The 17,398-nt window shown below is 34.7% G+C and overlaps 1 protein-coding gene across 4 annotated transcripts in view; it reads left to right on the top strand.

Annotated features, from left to right (window-relative positions):
• LOC150092685 (uncharacterized) overlaps nucleotides 1-17,398 on the top strand; it is a 491,968-nt gene that overhangs the window by 239,488 nt on the left and 235,082 nt on the right. For all 4 annotated transcript variants that reach the window (XM_090414354.1, XM_090414355.1, XM_090414357.1 and 1 more), the window contains exons 5-7: nucleotides 11,316-11,470; nucleotides 11,626-11,861; nucleotides 16,670-16,806. In XM_090414354.1, coding sequence (XP_090270480.1) covers nucleotides 11,316-11,470; nucleotides 11,626-11,861; nucleotides 16,670-16,806 — 528 coding nt within the window. The remainder of the gene's footprint in view (nucleotides 1-11,315; nucleotides 11,471-11,625; nucleotides 11,862-16,669; nucleotides 16,807-17,398) is intronic.

Consider the following 17,398-nt stretch of genomic DNA (forward strand, 5'->3'; position numbering starts at 1 on the left):
TCCGATTTCACAAGTACAGCCACTCTGGGCTTGCAGACTATGCTCTGGATACTCTCCACAGAATAAGATGGAAGAAGCTAATACACCGCAGCAAGTTCAAATATGAAAGACCATTCATGGAATCAGCCTCAGCCCTTAGGAACATGCTAAACCTCAACAAATTTGGATGCATGAGACTGCCCCAAATTTGGGAAACATTTATCAGAAGAACTTCAGCCCAAAGGCCAAGAACTACCAATATAGCCTGCCAGGGGGGGGCACCATCAGGACTTTAGGAAAACATTAACTTCCTAGCTTCTGTTCTCATTTGCTGTTATGTAGTACTTGTGTGCACTTGTCTTTGTAATAAGTTCCCAAGAAGATGGCAATGTGACGTTTGCCGAAATATCGGAAAGTATATATTAAAGTTTATTTAATTTATATTTCTAGTGTACGCTGTCAATTCCTTAATTATTAGTTATCATAAATTTTGGGTGCGTCTTATCATCCGAAAAATACGGTAATTACTTTCCTATGTAGGATTTTAGCTTTAACTCCAGGGAGATTATATAGATTATGATTAGCATGTTTGGACTTATTATCTGTTGCTAAAGCATTTCTGGTGTTTTAGAGGACAATAAAAATAGAGCAAGAATGTACTATTTCTAGCAATTTTTATTTCAGATGTTCCAAGTACTGATGACACAACATTATTCAGGGGGAAAAAAAATGCACTGCTGCTTACAGTAAACTCTAAATAGTGAGCATACTGTAAGCAAGTTGCCAGGAATAGAATGTAAGGGGGTATATGTATTTTCCAGAGAATAGAGGAAATAGGACAGGAAGAGAGGTGCTGATGATAATAACTGAAGAAATTATCAACAAAAATAGAAGTTAAGGGATCTCTACAACAAGAACTAATCAATGTGTTAAATCCTGAAATGTGGACTATCCTACATCACATCTCTTAAGTTGCAGCAAAAAAAAAAATTTCAAAAGTAAAAAGCAGACACATTAAAAAATATGAATTCCTACAACAGCACCAACATACCAAGTCCCGACCGCAACTTCGACGAGACCACGCGGTCGTAAGCCTATCGTCTAAAACACTCAATGAAGAAGCCAAGAACGCTCTCAGTCTAGGGCATAACTTTGCCGTCACGCCCAAACAAATTCCTAAATTAGAAATTATGATGAAAGTAGAATGGGGCATCCATGATCTTCCTCTAGCAATGGCCAATAACGTGCTTCTAGATATAGCAAGTATCCTAAACAAGGCTAAACCTCCAAAAAGCAATATGCCACTTAATCAAGTTATATAAGAATAAAAATACTATTATTACAAATGTCGATAAAGGAAATGCAACAGTTATCATGAATCAAGAAGATTATAACAGAAAAATGCAAGATCTTCTATGTGATGGTTCCATATATCAAATTATACATTGAGATCCCACTATGTCTCAAAGAAAAAGAGTCCGAAAATTACTGAAAAAAGTGACATCATGGTCCAAAGAAATCATCAAGAAAATATAACCAATTCATGTTAAACCACCCCGTATTTATGGATTACCAAAAATCCTCAAAATTAATATCTCCCTATGCCCCCATAGTCGATAGCATAGATAGTCCCACATATAAACTGGTCCAGCATTTAGCTAAGTCGCTTGCTCCCCTTACTGGCAACTCCTCTACTTTTGTAAAAAATTCAGACATAATGATTAGTTTTGATGTCACCTCTTTATTTACCAGTGTACCACTTATAGACACTCTTGGTTTAATCAAGTCTAAATTTCCTCCTGATATTTTTGAATTATTTCAATTTACCATGAATGCAGGTTACTTTACATGGGGAGGAAATATCTACAAACAGATTAATGGTACTGCTATGCCCCCCCCCATTAGCAAATTTTTACATGGAACACTTTGAAAACAAAGTACTTACCACAGCTACATACAAGCCACTAGTGTGGTTACACTGTGTAGATGATGTGTTTGCCATCTGGCCCCATGGACAAGACACTTTGGATGCATTTGTCACCTACCTAAACAGCCAACACCGCAAAATCCACTTCACAGTAAAATAAGAATCCACTGTTTACCATTTCTTGACACATTAGTCACCTGCACTTCAGATGGATGACTATCTTCTGCCATTTACAGAAAGCCTACACACACAGGAAGGTACCTACATAAACAATCACGTCATCATCCAGTCCAACAGTATGGCATTTTAAAAATGCTTACAGAGCCAGAGCCAGAGCCATTTGTTCTAACGATATAGCTCTGACCACAGAACTCAAATATCTGCACCATACGTTCTTGGCCAATGGCTATAATCCCTATAAAATAGATAAAATACTACATAGTCCCATTACTCTGCCCTTCCACAAGAACACATGACTATTTCTATTCCTTGTTAGAGGTATATCAGAAAAGATAGCCAAAGTAGTGTTGAAACATGACCTTTGCACCACTTTCAAACCTCATGTCAAACTTCACCCTTTAGCACACCCAGGAGTGTATGAAGTTCCCTGTGACTGTGACTTGCCTATTAATGGGCAAACAGGAAGATCAGTTAACATCCGCCTGGAAGAACATGAAAAATACATTCGCTACTATTACTATGGCAAGTCAGGACTGAGAGACCACGCTTTGGACACTCCTTCACACGGGATTAGATGGAAGAAAACGAATGTGCTATTTAGGAGTCGTTACAGATCGGAAAGATTATTTTTTGAGTCAGCAATGGCTTTGAAGAATTCTCCCAACCTTAACAAATATGGTTGCATTAATTTGCCAAAAATTTGGGATTAATTATCCTAATAGAATTATCCTGATTAATTATCCTAATAGAAACTCCCACATAGCTGTTTTTTTCCCCGTTAGAGGGCACTAAAAATAGGACTTTACATCTTTTGTCCATTGCAATTGTATTGCTTCACTCACTCACTGTCATGTGTACAAGTGTATTGTGCTCTGATGATGCTGATTTGAAATTCAGCGAAATATAAGCAGTTAATAAAACATCTCTTTGATAAAATTGTTTGGTTTTGTTAATACCGTTAAAAAATAAGTCATAAATAACCGTCAACACCTAAGCTTATCTGTTAGATAGAAGTTAAGGGGATTTTATGTCTGGAGATAATTCATTTGAAGCTTTCTGGGATGAGATAGAGAGCAATAGGACATATTGTTGGTTAGCAGAAATGACATAGCAAATTCTATATTGCAACTAAGACCAGGAGTTGACAGCAGGAGATGTAGATGCCATGCATCAGCAAATTAGTACAGCTGCAAGTCCAAGCAATTATTATGAGTGACTTCAGGGTTTGAGAGTGCTCAATCTTGTAATAACATCATGTATCCATAACCAAAGTAAACACCCTATTTCCAGCTAGGAAAAACAATGTAGTCTTGTTCTGGGAGGTTTCTAAACATGTGGAAATCTCTGTCAAGAAAGGATTTATGTCGAATTAAAAAGCTGGTAATTATGACAGACTTAGGAAATAGATTGAGCAGTACTATGGTTAAGAAGCTGTAAGGAAAGATTGTTTATGGTGCATGGGAAGTGGTCAGGGATTGTTTAAGAGAAGCATTATGAGATTAGGCAATTATAACAAGCTTCGGAGTGAGCTCGTAGCCATCCCATGGCAGAACATATTGCAGGGGAAAGATGTTAGCAGTGCATAGGATAAAAGCGGGTATCTGAGGAAAGCAATATCAGATTGTGTCCCCATGGTCAAGAAGACAAAGAAGGTAGGCGTTAGATGGATGAGCAGTAGTATCAAGCTTGATCACTTTTCAAAAGTCTATCACCCAAGTGAGGATATCTCTGTACCTGTAGCAATAACTAATGTGAGAATTGAAGTTAAGAAATCAGAGGTATTTAATATATTACAAATACTGCTGTAGGTTTAATGAAATATCAGCTCGGGTGTTGAGTGAATGTGCAAAGCAATTGTCAACCCCTCTTACTTGGATATTTAACTTAAGTTTGAACTCTGGTATTGTCCCTAGGGAATGGAAGTTAGGCAAAGTGGTTCCTTTGCATAAAGGTGGCTCTAAAACTGCAGTAGTTAATTACAGACCAATCACCATTTCAGGAGTAGTGGTAAAATTACTGGAAAAGTTGGTTAAAGACAAAATTCAAGAATGGGTGGATCAGGATATGATACTCTATAGAGGCCAACATGGTTTTGTTAAAGGTAGATCGTGCCTTAGCAATCTATTAACTTTTTATAATAGAATGACAATTTTTAGAATAGAATGAGTTGAGTTTGACAAAGGAACTGGCTACACAGTGGTACTTCTGGATTTTGCTAAGGCCTTTGACAGGATACCCCATGGAACACTGTTACGCAAATTGGAGCAGATGGAAATGGATACTAAATTGGTGATATGGATCGGAGAATGGCTCAGGGAGAGATACCAGAAGGTGGTGTATGGAGGGGCTGAGTTCAGGATGAGGCAGGTGACCAGTGGTGTGGCTCAGGGCTCTGTGCTTGGGCCATTGTTGTTTAATTTGTATATAAATGATATAGGAAATGCTTAAAGGGAGATATTCAGTTGCTTGCTGATGATGCAAAGTTTGGTAGTGCAATAAAAAATCAAGCTGATGTTGAAAGTTTGCAGGATGATTTAAATAAGCTGGTAGAATGGACAAATGTCAGTTCAATGTGAAAAAGTGGAAAGTTATGCATTTTAGAATTAAAAGATTACCAGCTGTGTACTACATTGATGGAACAGTTCTCCAAGAGATTGATGAGGCTAGGGAGATGAAGTTCAGGGGACACATTGCTAAGGTGTCCAAGATTGCACATAAGATTACTTGGTTGTTGAGGAACACATTGCCATCCAGAGGTAAAGAGGTTATTATTCCCCTTTATAAAGCGTTGATACTTCCACATTTGGATTACTGTGCTCAGGTCTGGTCACCTGGATTCCTTGGAGATGAGGAGGCTGTGGAGAGGGTTCAGAGAGGAGTGACTAAGTTGATGAGTGATGTAAAAAATGCTCCATACACTGATAGATTGAGAGCTTGTGGATTGCAGAGGTTAGTTGATAGGTGGAGAAGAGGGGATATGATAGAAACGTTTGAATTACTGAAAGATTTTTATAGGATTGATGCAGGGGAAATGTTTCAGCTGTGTGATAGTGATGGAAGAACAAGAGGTCATCCCTGGAAATTAAAGAAGAGTATGGTTAACAAGGGTGTCAGAACAAGGTTTTTTGCCTGGAAGATGGTGAATGAGTGGAATTCATTGCCTGACTTAGTTGTGAACTCTTCGTCTGTAAATGAATTCAAGAAGAGATATGACAGATATTGTTTTGCTAGTTTGGGTCTCCCGCGATGAGTCTACTGACTCCATGGAGATAGCCGTAATAATAATAATAATTACCTGCCCAAGAATAAATCAAGTGGAAATTAAGTGAATGAGTAAAGATATAAAGCAGGAGCTGGAAAAAAAAAACATTGTGGAGTATAAAGAAAAAAATGATCATTATAGCAGGCTAAAGTAAATTATTATTATTATTATCATGTGATACCTCCATAGAGTCCAAAAACTCATTGAGGGAGAGTGTGCCAACAGCATCGAAGGAAAATTCCTTCTAATTACTAACCATGCTCAAACTTGCTTAACTTTTTGCGAGCCATTAGTATAGTACGCCCACAGTTTGTAGATCTCTGCTTGGCGACTTGCCAAGAATAGTCGATTCATGCTGAAGGGGAGAAAGAAATGAAGGACATACAAATTGGTCGCCAACATGCAAAATCACGTGCTTTATAAGTAAAATTTTCCAACTGTTATACAAGCAACATTGTTATCTACAATGATCATAAAAGAAAAGTTAATTTTCCAACGTGTAATAATAAACAACTCATCCCACAATGCAGACTGATTACCCTATTATCGGAATGGATTCTCCTCCTGTTTACATGTGCAGAAGTGTCAAAGGGTCTCGAATCTGTGGGTGTACTATAGCAGAGGCTCTACCAATCGACAAACCTTTGCTGGTATAATAACTAGTGAGTGAGAGGAACAGTGATTATGGAAAGGTGGCTTTAATCAGTGCTGATGTTAAGGTGACAGAAGCAGAAGAACTAGTTCATTTATTAAGTGATCACTTTGCATAGGTGTATCATCCCGATATACCTATGGCAACATGTGAACTTAATGATTTTGAAGTAGATGGGGAGAAAACGGAAGCAGTTAACAATTTTGTGCTCCTAGGATCCCGAATTGATAAAGATGGTTATTGTACTGAAGAAGTTAGAAGAAGATTATTACTCAGAAAGAAAGTAATGACAAATTTAAGCAAGATCTTTAAAGATAAAGATATTAGCCTCGCAACAAAAATCAGAATTGTGAAAGCAATGATATTCCCTGTGGTACTGTATGGATGTGGAAGTTGGACCCTGAGAAAGAGTGAAAGAAGGAAGATAGATGCATTTGAATTATGGGTTTGGAGTTCTTTACTAAGAATACCATGGACTGCAAAGCAAACCAGTAAATCAGTGATAGATAGAATAAAGGCAGATTGCTCTCTCAAAGCTATGATCATCAAGCAAAAATTGTCATACTTCGGACATATTATGCAAACAAATGACAGTCTGGAGAAGGTGATGATGCTTGCTGATGGAAGCAGGAGAAGAGGAAAACCAAGAATTAGATGGGTGGATGGAGTTAAAGAAGCAACTGGAATGCGTTTGGAAATTCTGAAAGATATAGCCAAAGACAGATCTGAATGGAGAATGTATGTTCATAGAATCACCAGGAGTCGAAAACGACTCGATGGAACATTACAACAACACAGTCATCCAGATGGGGATTTTACAATTGCTGATGTGAAAATTGAGAGAAATGAACTTGAGGTGTTCAGCATATTGAAAAATATCAACATGAATACAGCACTGGGACTGGATGGCATGTCAGCCCGTGTACAGCAGGAATGTGCAAGTGAATTGGCAGTATCTCTGATGAAGTTGTTTAATCTAAGTCTCATGGTTTCAAGGGAGTGGAAAGAGGGTAAGATTGTTCCATTACAAAAAGGAGGTTCAAAGACAGAAGTAGTAAATTACAGACCAATTAGTATGTCAGGAGTGGTGGTTATAAGTAAAATGCAAGAATGGATGGATAGAAAATATGGGTAAATTACTAAGACACAATCTACCTTTTAAGGAGCTGCACACAATACTCTATGGCATGCAGCTATCGAAAAGGTAGATTGTGTTTTAGTAATTTAGCCATATTTTATAACATGAGCATTGATAGGCAGAAAAAGAGAGGCATGCTAATTACTAAAGGGATTCCTGATGAATAAGATTAACACAAAAGAAAATTTTCAATACATGATGAATAGGGGAAGAACTTGTCACCTGTGGGAGTTGTGTAAGATGTGTGGACTAGATTGCAGAGTGTGAATGAATGTAATGGATTGAGAGAAGTGAGTACCCTCAATAGTGAATTGAGGGCATGAAATTTCATTTCAATTTAAGATAATGTCACTGTAATTAAACTGAAGTAATTTGAATACACTTCTGAGTCATATTCCTATAGATTTTGATCCAACTACTTAAACATAGGAGGATATAGCAGGTATCATACACTTTGGGATATAGCAGGTATCATAAATATATCAGCCAAAGAAGGATATAGACCACATAGAATAAGACCCATAAAATTTTTAAAAGTAATATTAATTTCTACATGGCATTTCAAATGTGGTTTACTACTGTGCAGTTATATACCTGCCATTCAGCTATTCAGCATTCCTTTGTTGACTTTGTGAACAACTAGATGTATTTGGCTTCTAAATAATAGTACTAACTACTGTATTTTTATGTGCTAGTGTTATGGTGTGTTATATATTGTATAGATAATGTAATAGTGTATTCATAAATATATCAAAAAGAAAGTAAGGTGTTTGGGAGAATTTAAAAATGATGTTACATTTTTTTGTTACAGTTGATATTACAGAGTAATACAAATAATGTTACAAACTGAATTACAAGATTGTAAGAAATTTGAACTGATATATTTTTGCAAACCACTTCATTGTTACATGATACTTCATATGTGAATGTGATCAACTAGTCTTCCTTGTTGCTGTTATTATCACTGAATGCAAATACTGATGCATGTCTATTATCAAAATATTTGAAGTCAAATTCAGTACATATTATAAAAGTATATTATTATTATTATTATTATAAAAACCTCCATGGAGTCAAAAACTCGTGGGAGGTCCACTGTTATACACACAGTTTATCATACTGTGTCTTAAATATATTCACTCTCTCTGCGCACGCCACACTCTCGGGCAAAGCATTCCAATCACTCACCACTCTCTATGCAAAAAACTTGCTCACACCCTCCTTATACAGCTTCCAGGAATGACCTTTTGTTCTCCTGCTATCTTCACCCATTCTGTGCAAAACCTCCCTGACGTTAATTTGGTAATAACCTCTTAACAGCTTATATGTCTCAATCATATCCCCCTCCCCTCCTCCTTCTATCCACCAATTTCTGCAAATTGCATTTTGTCAATCTGTCTTCATACTCTACATTCCAGAGACCAGAAACCACCTTAGTCAATCGCCTCTGAACTTTTTCCAACGCAATTTCATCTTTTTGAAAACCAGGTGACCAGATCTGTGCACAGTAATCCATATGTGGCCTGATCAAAGCCTTATACAAAAGAACCATAACATCCTTACTTCTACAAGTCAATGTCTTCTGCATCATTCCCATTATCCGCTGTGTTGTCTTCACTATTTTAGTAACATGTCCCTGAAATTTTAGGTCCTTGTCTACAATCACTCCCAGATCTCTCATTTCTTCTACCTCTTCCAAGATATTTGCACCGATTGTGTACTTTACATCCCATCTCTGTTTCCCAAATTTCAAAACGTTACACTTTGAAACATTGAATTGACATCCCCACTTATTTACCCATTCAGCCAGTGTATTCAAGTCCTCTTGCAAAGCTACAGCATCCACACTACTCCTGATAGCTCTCCTCAACTTTGCATCATCTGCAAACAACTGCACATTACCATTCAGACCTCTCCAGATATCATTTACATACAAATTAAACAGCAATGGACCCAAAACAGACCATTGAGGTATACCACTAGTAACTTTCCTCTTCTGGGATATCGCTCCTCCATAGACAACTCGTTGATATATTGGATGTTTCATAGAAATTTTAAGATATCTTGAAAGACTTTCTTACAGCATCAAAATTTGTAATAATGGCAGTTAAGTCTTAGAAATTAGGAATATCAGTATGAAATAGATTTTAAAAATAAATGGACTAGATAGAATAAAAAAAAACTTTTACAGATAAATGTATATGATGTAAAAATGGATAGAGTACTTCATTATTTAATGAAAGGTTTTTAAACTACCATAATCTTTACAAGAAATTTTTATATTTGGATCCCAAGAATTTTGAAAATATTCAAAATTGTCTTCAAGATAATGCTTCTCTAAAATTAAACAAACTATTAAGAAATTTAGCAAAGATTTCACAGAAAAATATTACAAACAAAGCTGGTAGATTTTGCAAAGAAATGGAGCAAATTCAATTCATCTCTAACCAAAGATGTAATGTATGGAGATGTTAGCACTGACACTGATGAGGACTGCAATGAAACTGTTACTGATATTAGGAACTGTAAATCCTGCAAAATCTGCATGTCATGCTGTTGTTAGGTTTTAGACAATTTGAATTTGCATACATTGACATACAGGAGCATTTTAGCCTATAAATATGTATTAATGCAACCCAGATATCTTGTGAGAGGTCTTTATCGAAACCTAAACAGACTGAGAAAGTGTCTTACGCATCACATCTTGAATCATTCATGTTAATTTCATGCAAAATAGACTTGATAAAATAAATAACAGGAATATTCTTAATGAACTAGTGCAAAAAAGAAATTTTTATTTATTAAAAAAGTAAATTATACTGTGTATTTATAATATATATTAATATTTAAAAATAATATGTCTAATATTATGTCATGTGAAAAAGACAATAACAAGTAATGAAGATGTTTGCAATGAATTTGTATCAGAAAGAAATAAAAAATATTATAATATAAAATAGTAGTTCGTGGGTGATTTTGAAGTAATTTCCTGAGCCAATTTTACCCTCCAGTCTGTGACTGCCTCCCTCTTACCATAAACACTGTCTCATAGACCCTCCATGTCATCTCTTCAGTTTGGACAGCTGAACAAAGTAAAGTGCCATTCCGTATTCCAAGCAATCAGAACATTTCTTATTTAACTGCATATAAGAGAAGTATAGTCTATCATAAACTCTTCCTTTCCTGTTGCACTGTCGCAAAACCTTAAAAACTTCTCATTTTTTTATTATTATGTTTAAATGTTTTGATCTTTTATTCATCCTAATTGTACGTTGATTTAAATTTCAAAATTTGAAAATTTGAAAATTACTTCATGTACTTCAGGACTAGTCTAGAGCAGCAATTCTCAACCTATGGTATGCGTATCACTGGTGGTACGTGAGCCACTGTTGGGTGGTACGAAAACAGATTTGCTTACTAGTACATCTAATATCTTGAATTAAATATAGTGGTACGCCACTGGAAAATATTGAGAACTCCTGGTCTAGAGCTATATCTCAAATCTATAGAAAGAAAACATAAAATTGGGACTCAAAAGGTGAGTACAAATTACTTTAGCTTAATTACACTGACATGATCTTAAGTTAAAATAAGACTGAAAATCTAGGGTTGCTCCAAAAATATAAGCCTTGCTAATTGAATGTTACTATTCAAAGAAATAGAGCTACACAACCATAGGTTCCGAAATTTACTAAAAATATATTGTATACGTTTAGATTTATATGTCTAGGTACAATTTGAACTATTCTACCTACTGTGTAAAAAACTTCATATTTCTTGTATTCGGTGACTTATGAGTTGTTGGCTCAGAAGTTGTGAATGTAAGTTAACTCTGTTAATTCTTATCCTGAATGTACAAGATTATCATGCGTCCTAACTGGGGTTATTAATGGCTTACACTTAATATCCATATTATTTCAACCTTACTGAATACTTTTCATCCATGATGTTGTAACTGATAAAGTGGCATGTCATGACAGGAAATTAAAGAGTATCAGCATATATCATAATGATATGGTGAATGAATTTATATGTAAAATGAAATTAAATTTTATGCTACACTTATTTTTATTGTGTGATATTACATTCATTAACTTTTTAATTTTTGATTTACTAATGTGCTGTATTAGGTGGTACAAATTGATATTATTCTGATTAAACCTTGTTTTATTTGCAGAAAACAGAGTAGGTTTTAATGGTCCATCTCAGACTGATGCAATGATGCAATCCCCAGGAGAAAGCTTAAAGCATTTCATTGGATATAATAGTACTCAACCATTGAAGCATCTTCCTGAAACAAGTCTCACAATTACTCCGCCTCATCCACATTCTGTAAGAATACTTGTACACCAATAACTCACTTATTTTAATTGTTTTGCACATACCTTATTTCGAAATCGAAAAATGCTATATGTATTTATTTTAATTCTGGTAGCAGAAATTTGTATTATTTTATGATTTAGTATATTTGATATTATCCATTACAGGAAGCTAGTCAAGGATCTCTTCCTGCACATTCCGCTGGTCATGGTGGAGCACATCCTTTGACAACTTCAGCAACAAACATATCTCCTAGTAGCCAAATTCTAAATCACCTACAACAGCCACTTGCTAATCCTCTTAGTGCAGGCCTTGTCATATCACAGCAGCAGCAGCAGCAACAGTCTCGACAAACTCCAGCTCTGGTATCAACAAGTAGTCATTTATCAAATTTGTATGGAAGGTAACAAGTTCTTAAAACAAATATTTCTTTGCCATATCTGTAAATTTAGTAATGCAGTATAGTTAGTTATAGGTGTTTCTTATATATTATCTTTGCTATTTGAAAAAATGTCTTGAACAAGAGACATCAAACTTTTATCTGCTGTGCTCTTAAATTATATAAACTATGATCAATTATTCAATTTATATGAATAATTATGAATTTCTCATTAAGACAGATAAAACATCTCTTTTCTAATAAAAGAAATCCATACTTCATATGATTATTTTACTTTATTGATTTTTGTTTAGTTGATGCAGTTAAATTATTTTAATGTAGTTAATTAAAACAAGAATTTTTTAAAAAAATATTTATACCCTTGTTTATTGAAACATTTCTTATATTTCTTTGTGCATAGAATGATTTTTCTCCCAAAAAATAATGTAATCAAAAATTTAATCTCATATTATAAACATTGAGATGATTTGCTTCTTTGATCATGGAGAAGCTGCCATGAAGATTTTTTGGGTTTTATAATAAATAAGCTGTTTTTCATGATTATTTTGGTATATACAATTCATTACATAGGAAAAATGGATATTAAAGATCCAACATTATTTCAAAGCTGAATGCTTATAGAAACTATGAAAGTTTTGTAAATTTGACCTGAGAGCACAATCTATGGCATCGGAGTTGCCATAGCTTGCACTACTTAAAACAACACGACTCCTGCCCAAACATACATGTGTTTGACTTTTATTAGTGCATTTCATAAAGTTTTCACTAGCCTGACAGCTGTTTTGAACTGGTTTGTGCTTTTCAGAGACTAGGCAGAAACCTTAAGAGAGTAAAAACTCTTGTTCAGAACTCTCAACTCTAAAAGTGTTCCCATAACTGACATTCCATAGTGGAATGCCTTATTAATTCTGTCTGAGCCTTCTCCAGAATTTCACTTTACAGTGGAACTAAGTGACCAAATATAAGTAGAAATGTATGGTCAGATAAATGCCTTATACAGTTGCGCATCCACCTCCTTATCCTCTTATCATAGCAACAGTTGCCATGCTGTTTTTACAACACATGAAATGTACTCTCTGAAATTAAGGCCACTGTCATCCAATATACCCAGATCCTGAATTTAATCACCTCCTTCTAAAACAAAGCACAGTTCCAATACTACACACAGCTCAATACATTTACTCTCCAAAGTGTATCTCTCCACCTTGCACTTTTGGGGGTGTAGCCCATTGGGAGAGTATTGGACTGCAGATCGAGAGGTCCTCGGTTCCATCCTGAGCACTATCTGATTTTCTTATGCTGGCCTGGTTCACCGAGTGGTTAGTGTATCTGCTCTCCAGCCTTTTGGCTGGAGAGCAGATACACTAACCACTAACAAATCCTGCTATGGGCATGGATGTTTGTGATTATTTGTGAAAATACTAGTGCTAGTGGTGCTGGGCAGTAGATGGCATTGGTGTAGATCATAGGTTCCCAAAGTTGGCGGTACCGCCCCCCAGTAGGCGCTGAAGTCTTGTAGGGTGGGGGGCTATAGTGGGATCAGAAGCATTTGGGGATGTTCAGGTGGTCTAGGGGTCAGTGGCTCTTTATAGAAGAAATTAATAATATATATTTAAAAATTAATTATTTTCGTGATTTTGTGATTAGATAATCATTTAAAATTTAAATATTGCATTTTAATTCATCTTATGTCCATCTTACACGATCAATTTTTTTATCAATTTTCTATTTCAATTATTTAATCATTTGAAAATTTACCATGTCAGATAGAAATAGATGTCAATTTTCAATGTCAATGAGAAAAAAACAGATTGTTTAGCCAACTTTGTAGTGAAAATGATGAAGATTTCAATCGTTTGCTGCTTCACACAGAAGTTCGCTGGCTTTCAAAAGGTATTTGTATGAATCGATTTTACAATTTGTTTGATTCAGTACTAGAGTTCCTAGAAAACAGAGACGACGAATTGTGGGCCAACCTGATTACATCCAAAAATGACATTGCTTATTTGACAGACCTCTATAAAATATTTAATGAAGTCATTCTACAACTACAAGGTGATGAATTGAATTTAATTAAAACAAAAAACGTTATTGCCACTTTTGTAGTGAAACTTCTATTCAAGTGGAATATGGGCCGAGGGGAATATAGCCACTTTTCAAATTTATTAGCAGTGTCTCTCAAAAAGGAAGATTTACTTACATACTGCCAACACTTGGAGGTTCTACATGCTGATTTCAATGAGTAAGCACAGGTAAGCACAGCAGGATCATCAAATTTAGAAGTGGAACTCATAGAACTCACAACAAATGAAGAACTAAAAATAAAATTCAAAACTGGATACCAAGAGTTCTGGCTTCAAAAATCAATACCGACACTGTACCCTGGATTATGGGAAATAGTGCAGAAATTTTTAATTGCATTTCCACCTTCTTATTTGGCTGAGCATGGGTTAGTGCTGTAGTGAATTTACTATCTAAGAAAAGGAACCGACTGCATATAACTGAGCGTGGCGATTTACAGTTGTTTTTAACGAAAGTTGAACCCGATATTAACAAACTTTTAAAAATGCACCAGGCTCATCCTTCACATTAATGTTATTTTTTCTTTGTATTTTTACTTTGTAAATTCGAAAAAAACCATCTAATACATTTGATCAAATCAGCTAACGCCTATATGTTCCTGTATAGAGAGTAGGTGGGGCAGTTTACCCTAATACATTTGATGGTGTTTTAATTATTACAATAAGATTCTTACTAATGTAATGCAATCTCTTAATATGTATTCTGAATTTTCATATTTAAACCATTGTATAAAACTTCACATTAATTTGTTATTTTTGCTTTGTATTTTTACTTTATAAGTTAGAAATAAACAATTTTGTAATATATTTAATGGTGTTTTAATTATTACAATGAGATTCTTACTAATGCAATGCAATCTCTTAATTCTATTCCACATTTTCATACTGTGCATAATGTTATTCGAGCATACATTTTACAATATTTACATATGGGCTACATTTCACCAAAATCGGTATAGCAATAACTGTGTTCAAGATGAAGCACATATTGGCCACTTCTTTTTAAAAATTTAACGGCATAAGCAGTAATGTATCATTAGTTGCTATTTACGTCAAAAATATCAAACGGCTTGAATGCGGAAAACTGTTATAATGGGGGGTGTTACAAAATTTACATCTTGCAAAGTGGACGGTGGCCCGAAAAAGTTTGGGAACCTATGGTGTAGATGATGCAGTTCGTTGTAGTTGGTGGATTGAGTAGTGGAGACAGAGAGTTGTAGAGTAGTGCCTCTTAAGAATCTCAGAAATGATAAATCATTTCAAAATTTTCTTGTCGATGCTACAACATTAGCTGAGAAAGTCGAAGCTGATGCTGATTTGAAACCAACATTTGAAAGTACCAGATTGTGTCAGCAGAAAAAGTGACATGATTATGAAGCAAGAGATGAACCTATTTTAGATCCCAAAACAAAATTCAAAGTTGAGTTTTTCATTTTTATTATTGATGTTGCAACTAATTCTCTTGAAGAAAGGTTGGAGCAATTGGAACATCACAGTTCACACTTTTCATTTTTATATAACATCTCTAAATTAAAATCTGAGATGACAAATGAGCTCTTAGACAATTGTAAAAACCTAGAAGCCATTTTAACACATGAAAGAAATAGAGACATCGATGCAATTGAGCTATGTGATGAACTGAAAGTGGTATCCAAATTAGTACCAGAAAATATGCCACCAATTGAAGTTCTTCATTTTATTGTTGAAAATAACTTTGCTCCGAATGTCGCTGTCGCTCTAAGAATATTACTGACATTGCCTGTGATGGTTGCAAGTTGTGAATGTAGTTTCTCAAAACTGAATCTTATTAAAACTTACTTACACTCAACAATGGCCGAAACTAGATTGGAAGGACTTGCCATTATTTCAATTGAACATGAAATCGGTCAGAAATTAGACTATGCAGACCTAATTTCTGATTTTGCAAATATGAAAGTCAAGAAAAGTGTATTTTTAATCAGTAGATACTAAAAACAATATAAATTCTAATTAAAATAATGTGAAAATAATGCTAAAACTATAACGTGTACATTCTATAGTTAAGTGTAACTCAACAGTTCACCGTCATACAAGTGAAGATCATTCCATATATGTAAGTAATAAATTATAACTACATTTCATTTAATTGTCAATTGATGAAGGCAATGGTTTATTTTATGAATATGCAGTATTTTAATCACTTTATCAGTGCATTATTATTAATGGTACTATATTTAAAATTAATGGTCATGAAACTAATGTTGAACATAATGGATTTCAAAATTCCAAAAGTTAATTTGAGGTTGGTGCTGGAGCAGCAAGTAATGGATTGCAAGGGGTGCAAAATTCTAGAGCCGGCCCTGCTGTCAGTTATCCAGTATTCTTGTATTTTTGAATCTTGTATTTTGATCTTATAAATCACTGCTAACTGCATCAATCCATCTAGATATCAGTCTTTCTATCATTTTTCTGCCATCCTAGTTTTAAACACATTTTTTTAACCTTTCCTCTTATATAATATTTAAGTGATTGCACTACCTTAGATTAGCTCTGTTTATGCATTTTTGAATCTTTTTGTGTGTGTATGAGTGAGCAGAGCTGCTCCAAGAAAGTATGATGATGCAGCATGGTTGAAAATAATTTAAGTATTGTATACTTTTTTTTTATTTATAAACTTGTATGAGTATTATAATATTTAAAGAAAAGTTATTTATAAATAATTATAATATTTTCTTTTGATTATATTTTCAGCAATGATGACTTCTTATGTGACAGTCTTAATAGTACAAGTAATAATAGTAACAAAAAGAGAAAACTTTCAGAATCACCAAAGAGTACGATTAACAGCAGCCTTCTAAATGGCATGGTACATGTAAAACAAGAACATGGTATGCATCAGAATTATCTTAATCTTAGTCATAGTATCATTATTATAAAAATATATAGACAACATAGACTTTTCATCAGTATTCATTAATTAAAAATGAAGAAAAAAAATCAGAATTGGAGGAGAAAAAATGTGTTGGAATTGTCACTCGAGAATATTATTATACCGTCCATGGAGTTGGCTGAATCATCATGGGAGTTTCCTTCAACTGACAACATACATAATCTTAAAATCCTTAATACTCCATCCATTAACAACACATTCTGCTAATGCATTCCATTCACTGACAATTCTCCATGTAAAAAATCTACTCTTCACCCTTCTCTCACCACACTTTTACATAACTTCCAGGGATGAACTCTGGTTTTTCTCCTCTTGCCTTCTCCTCTTTTTATAATCTCATCTGGATCAATTCGATAAAATCCTCTCACTGACTTAAATGTTTCTATCATATCACTTCTTTTTCCTCCTTTCCACCAAACTCTACCATCCACATTTTTTCAACCTCTCTCCATAGCCAGCAGTCCAAAGTCCTGATATTGTCTTAGTCACTTGCCTCTGGATCCACTTTTATCATAACAGCGCTACGATGT

Source organism: Typopeltis vanoorti, chromosome 25 (genome assembly GCF_054136105.1).
Source record: "Typopeltis vanoorti isolate ZY-2024b chromosome 25, IOZ_Tvanoo_1.0, whole genome shotgun sequence".
Classification (NCBI taxonomy): domain Eukaryota; kingdom Metazoa; phylum Arthropoda; class Arachnida; order Uropygi; family Thelyphonidae; genus Typopeltis; species Typopeltis vanoorti.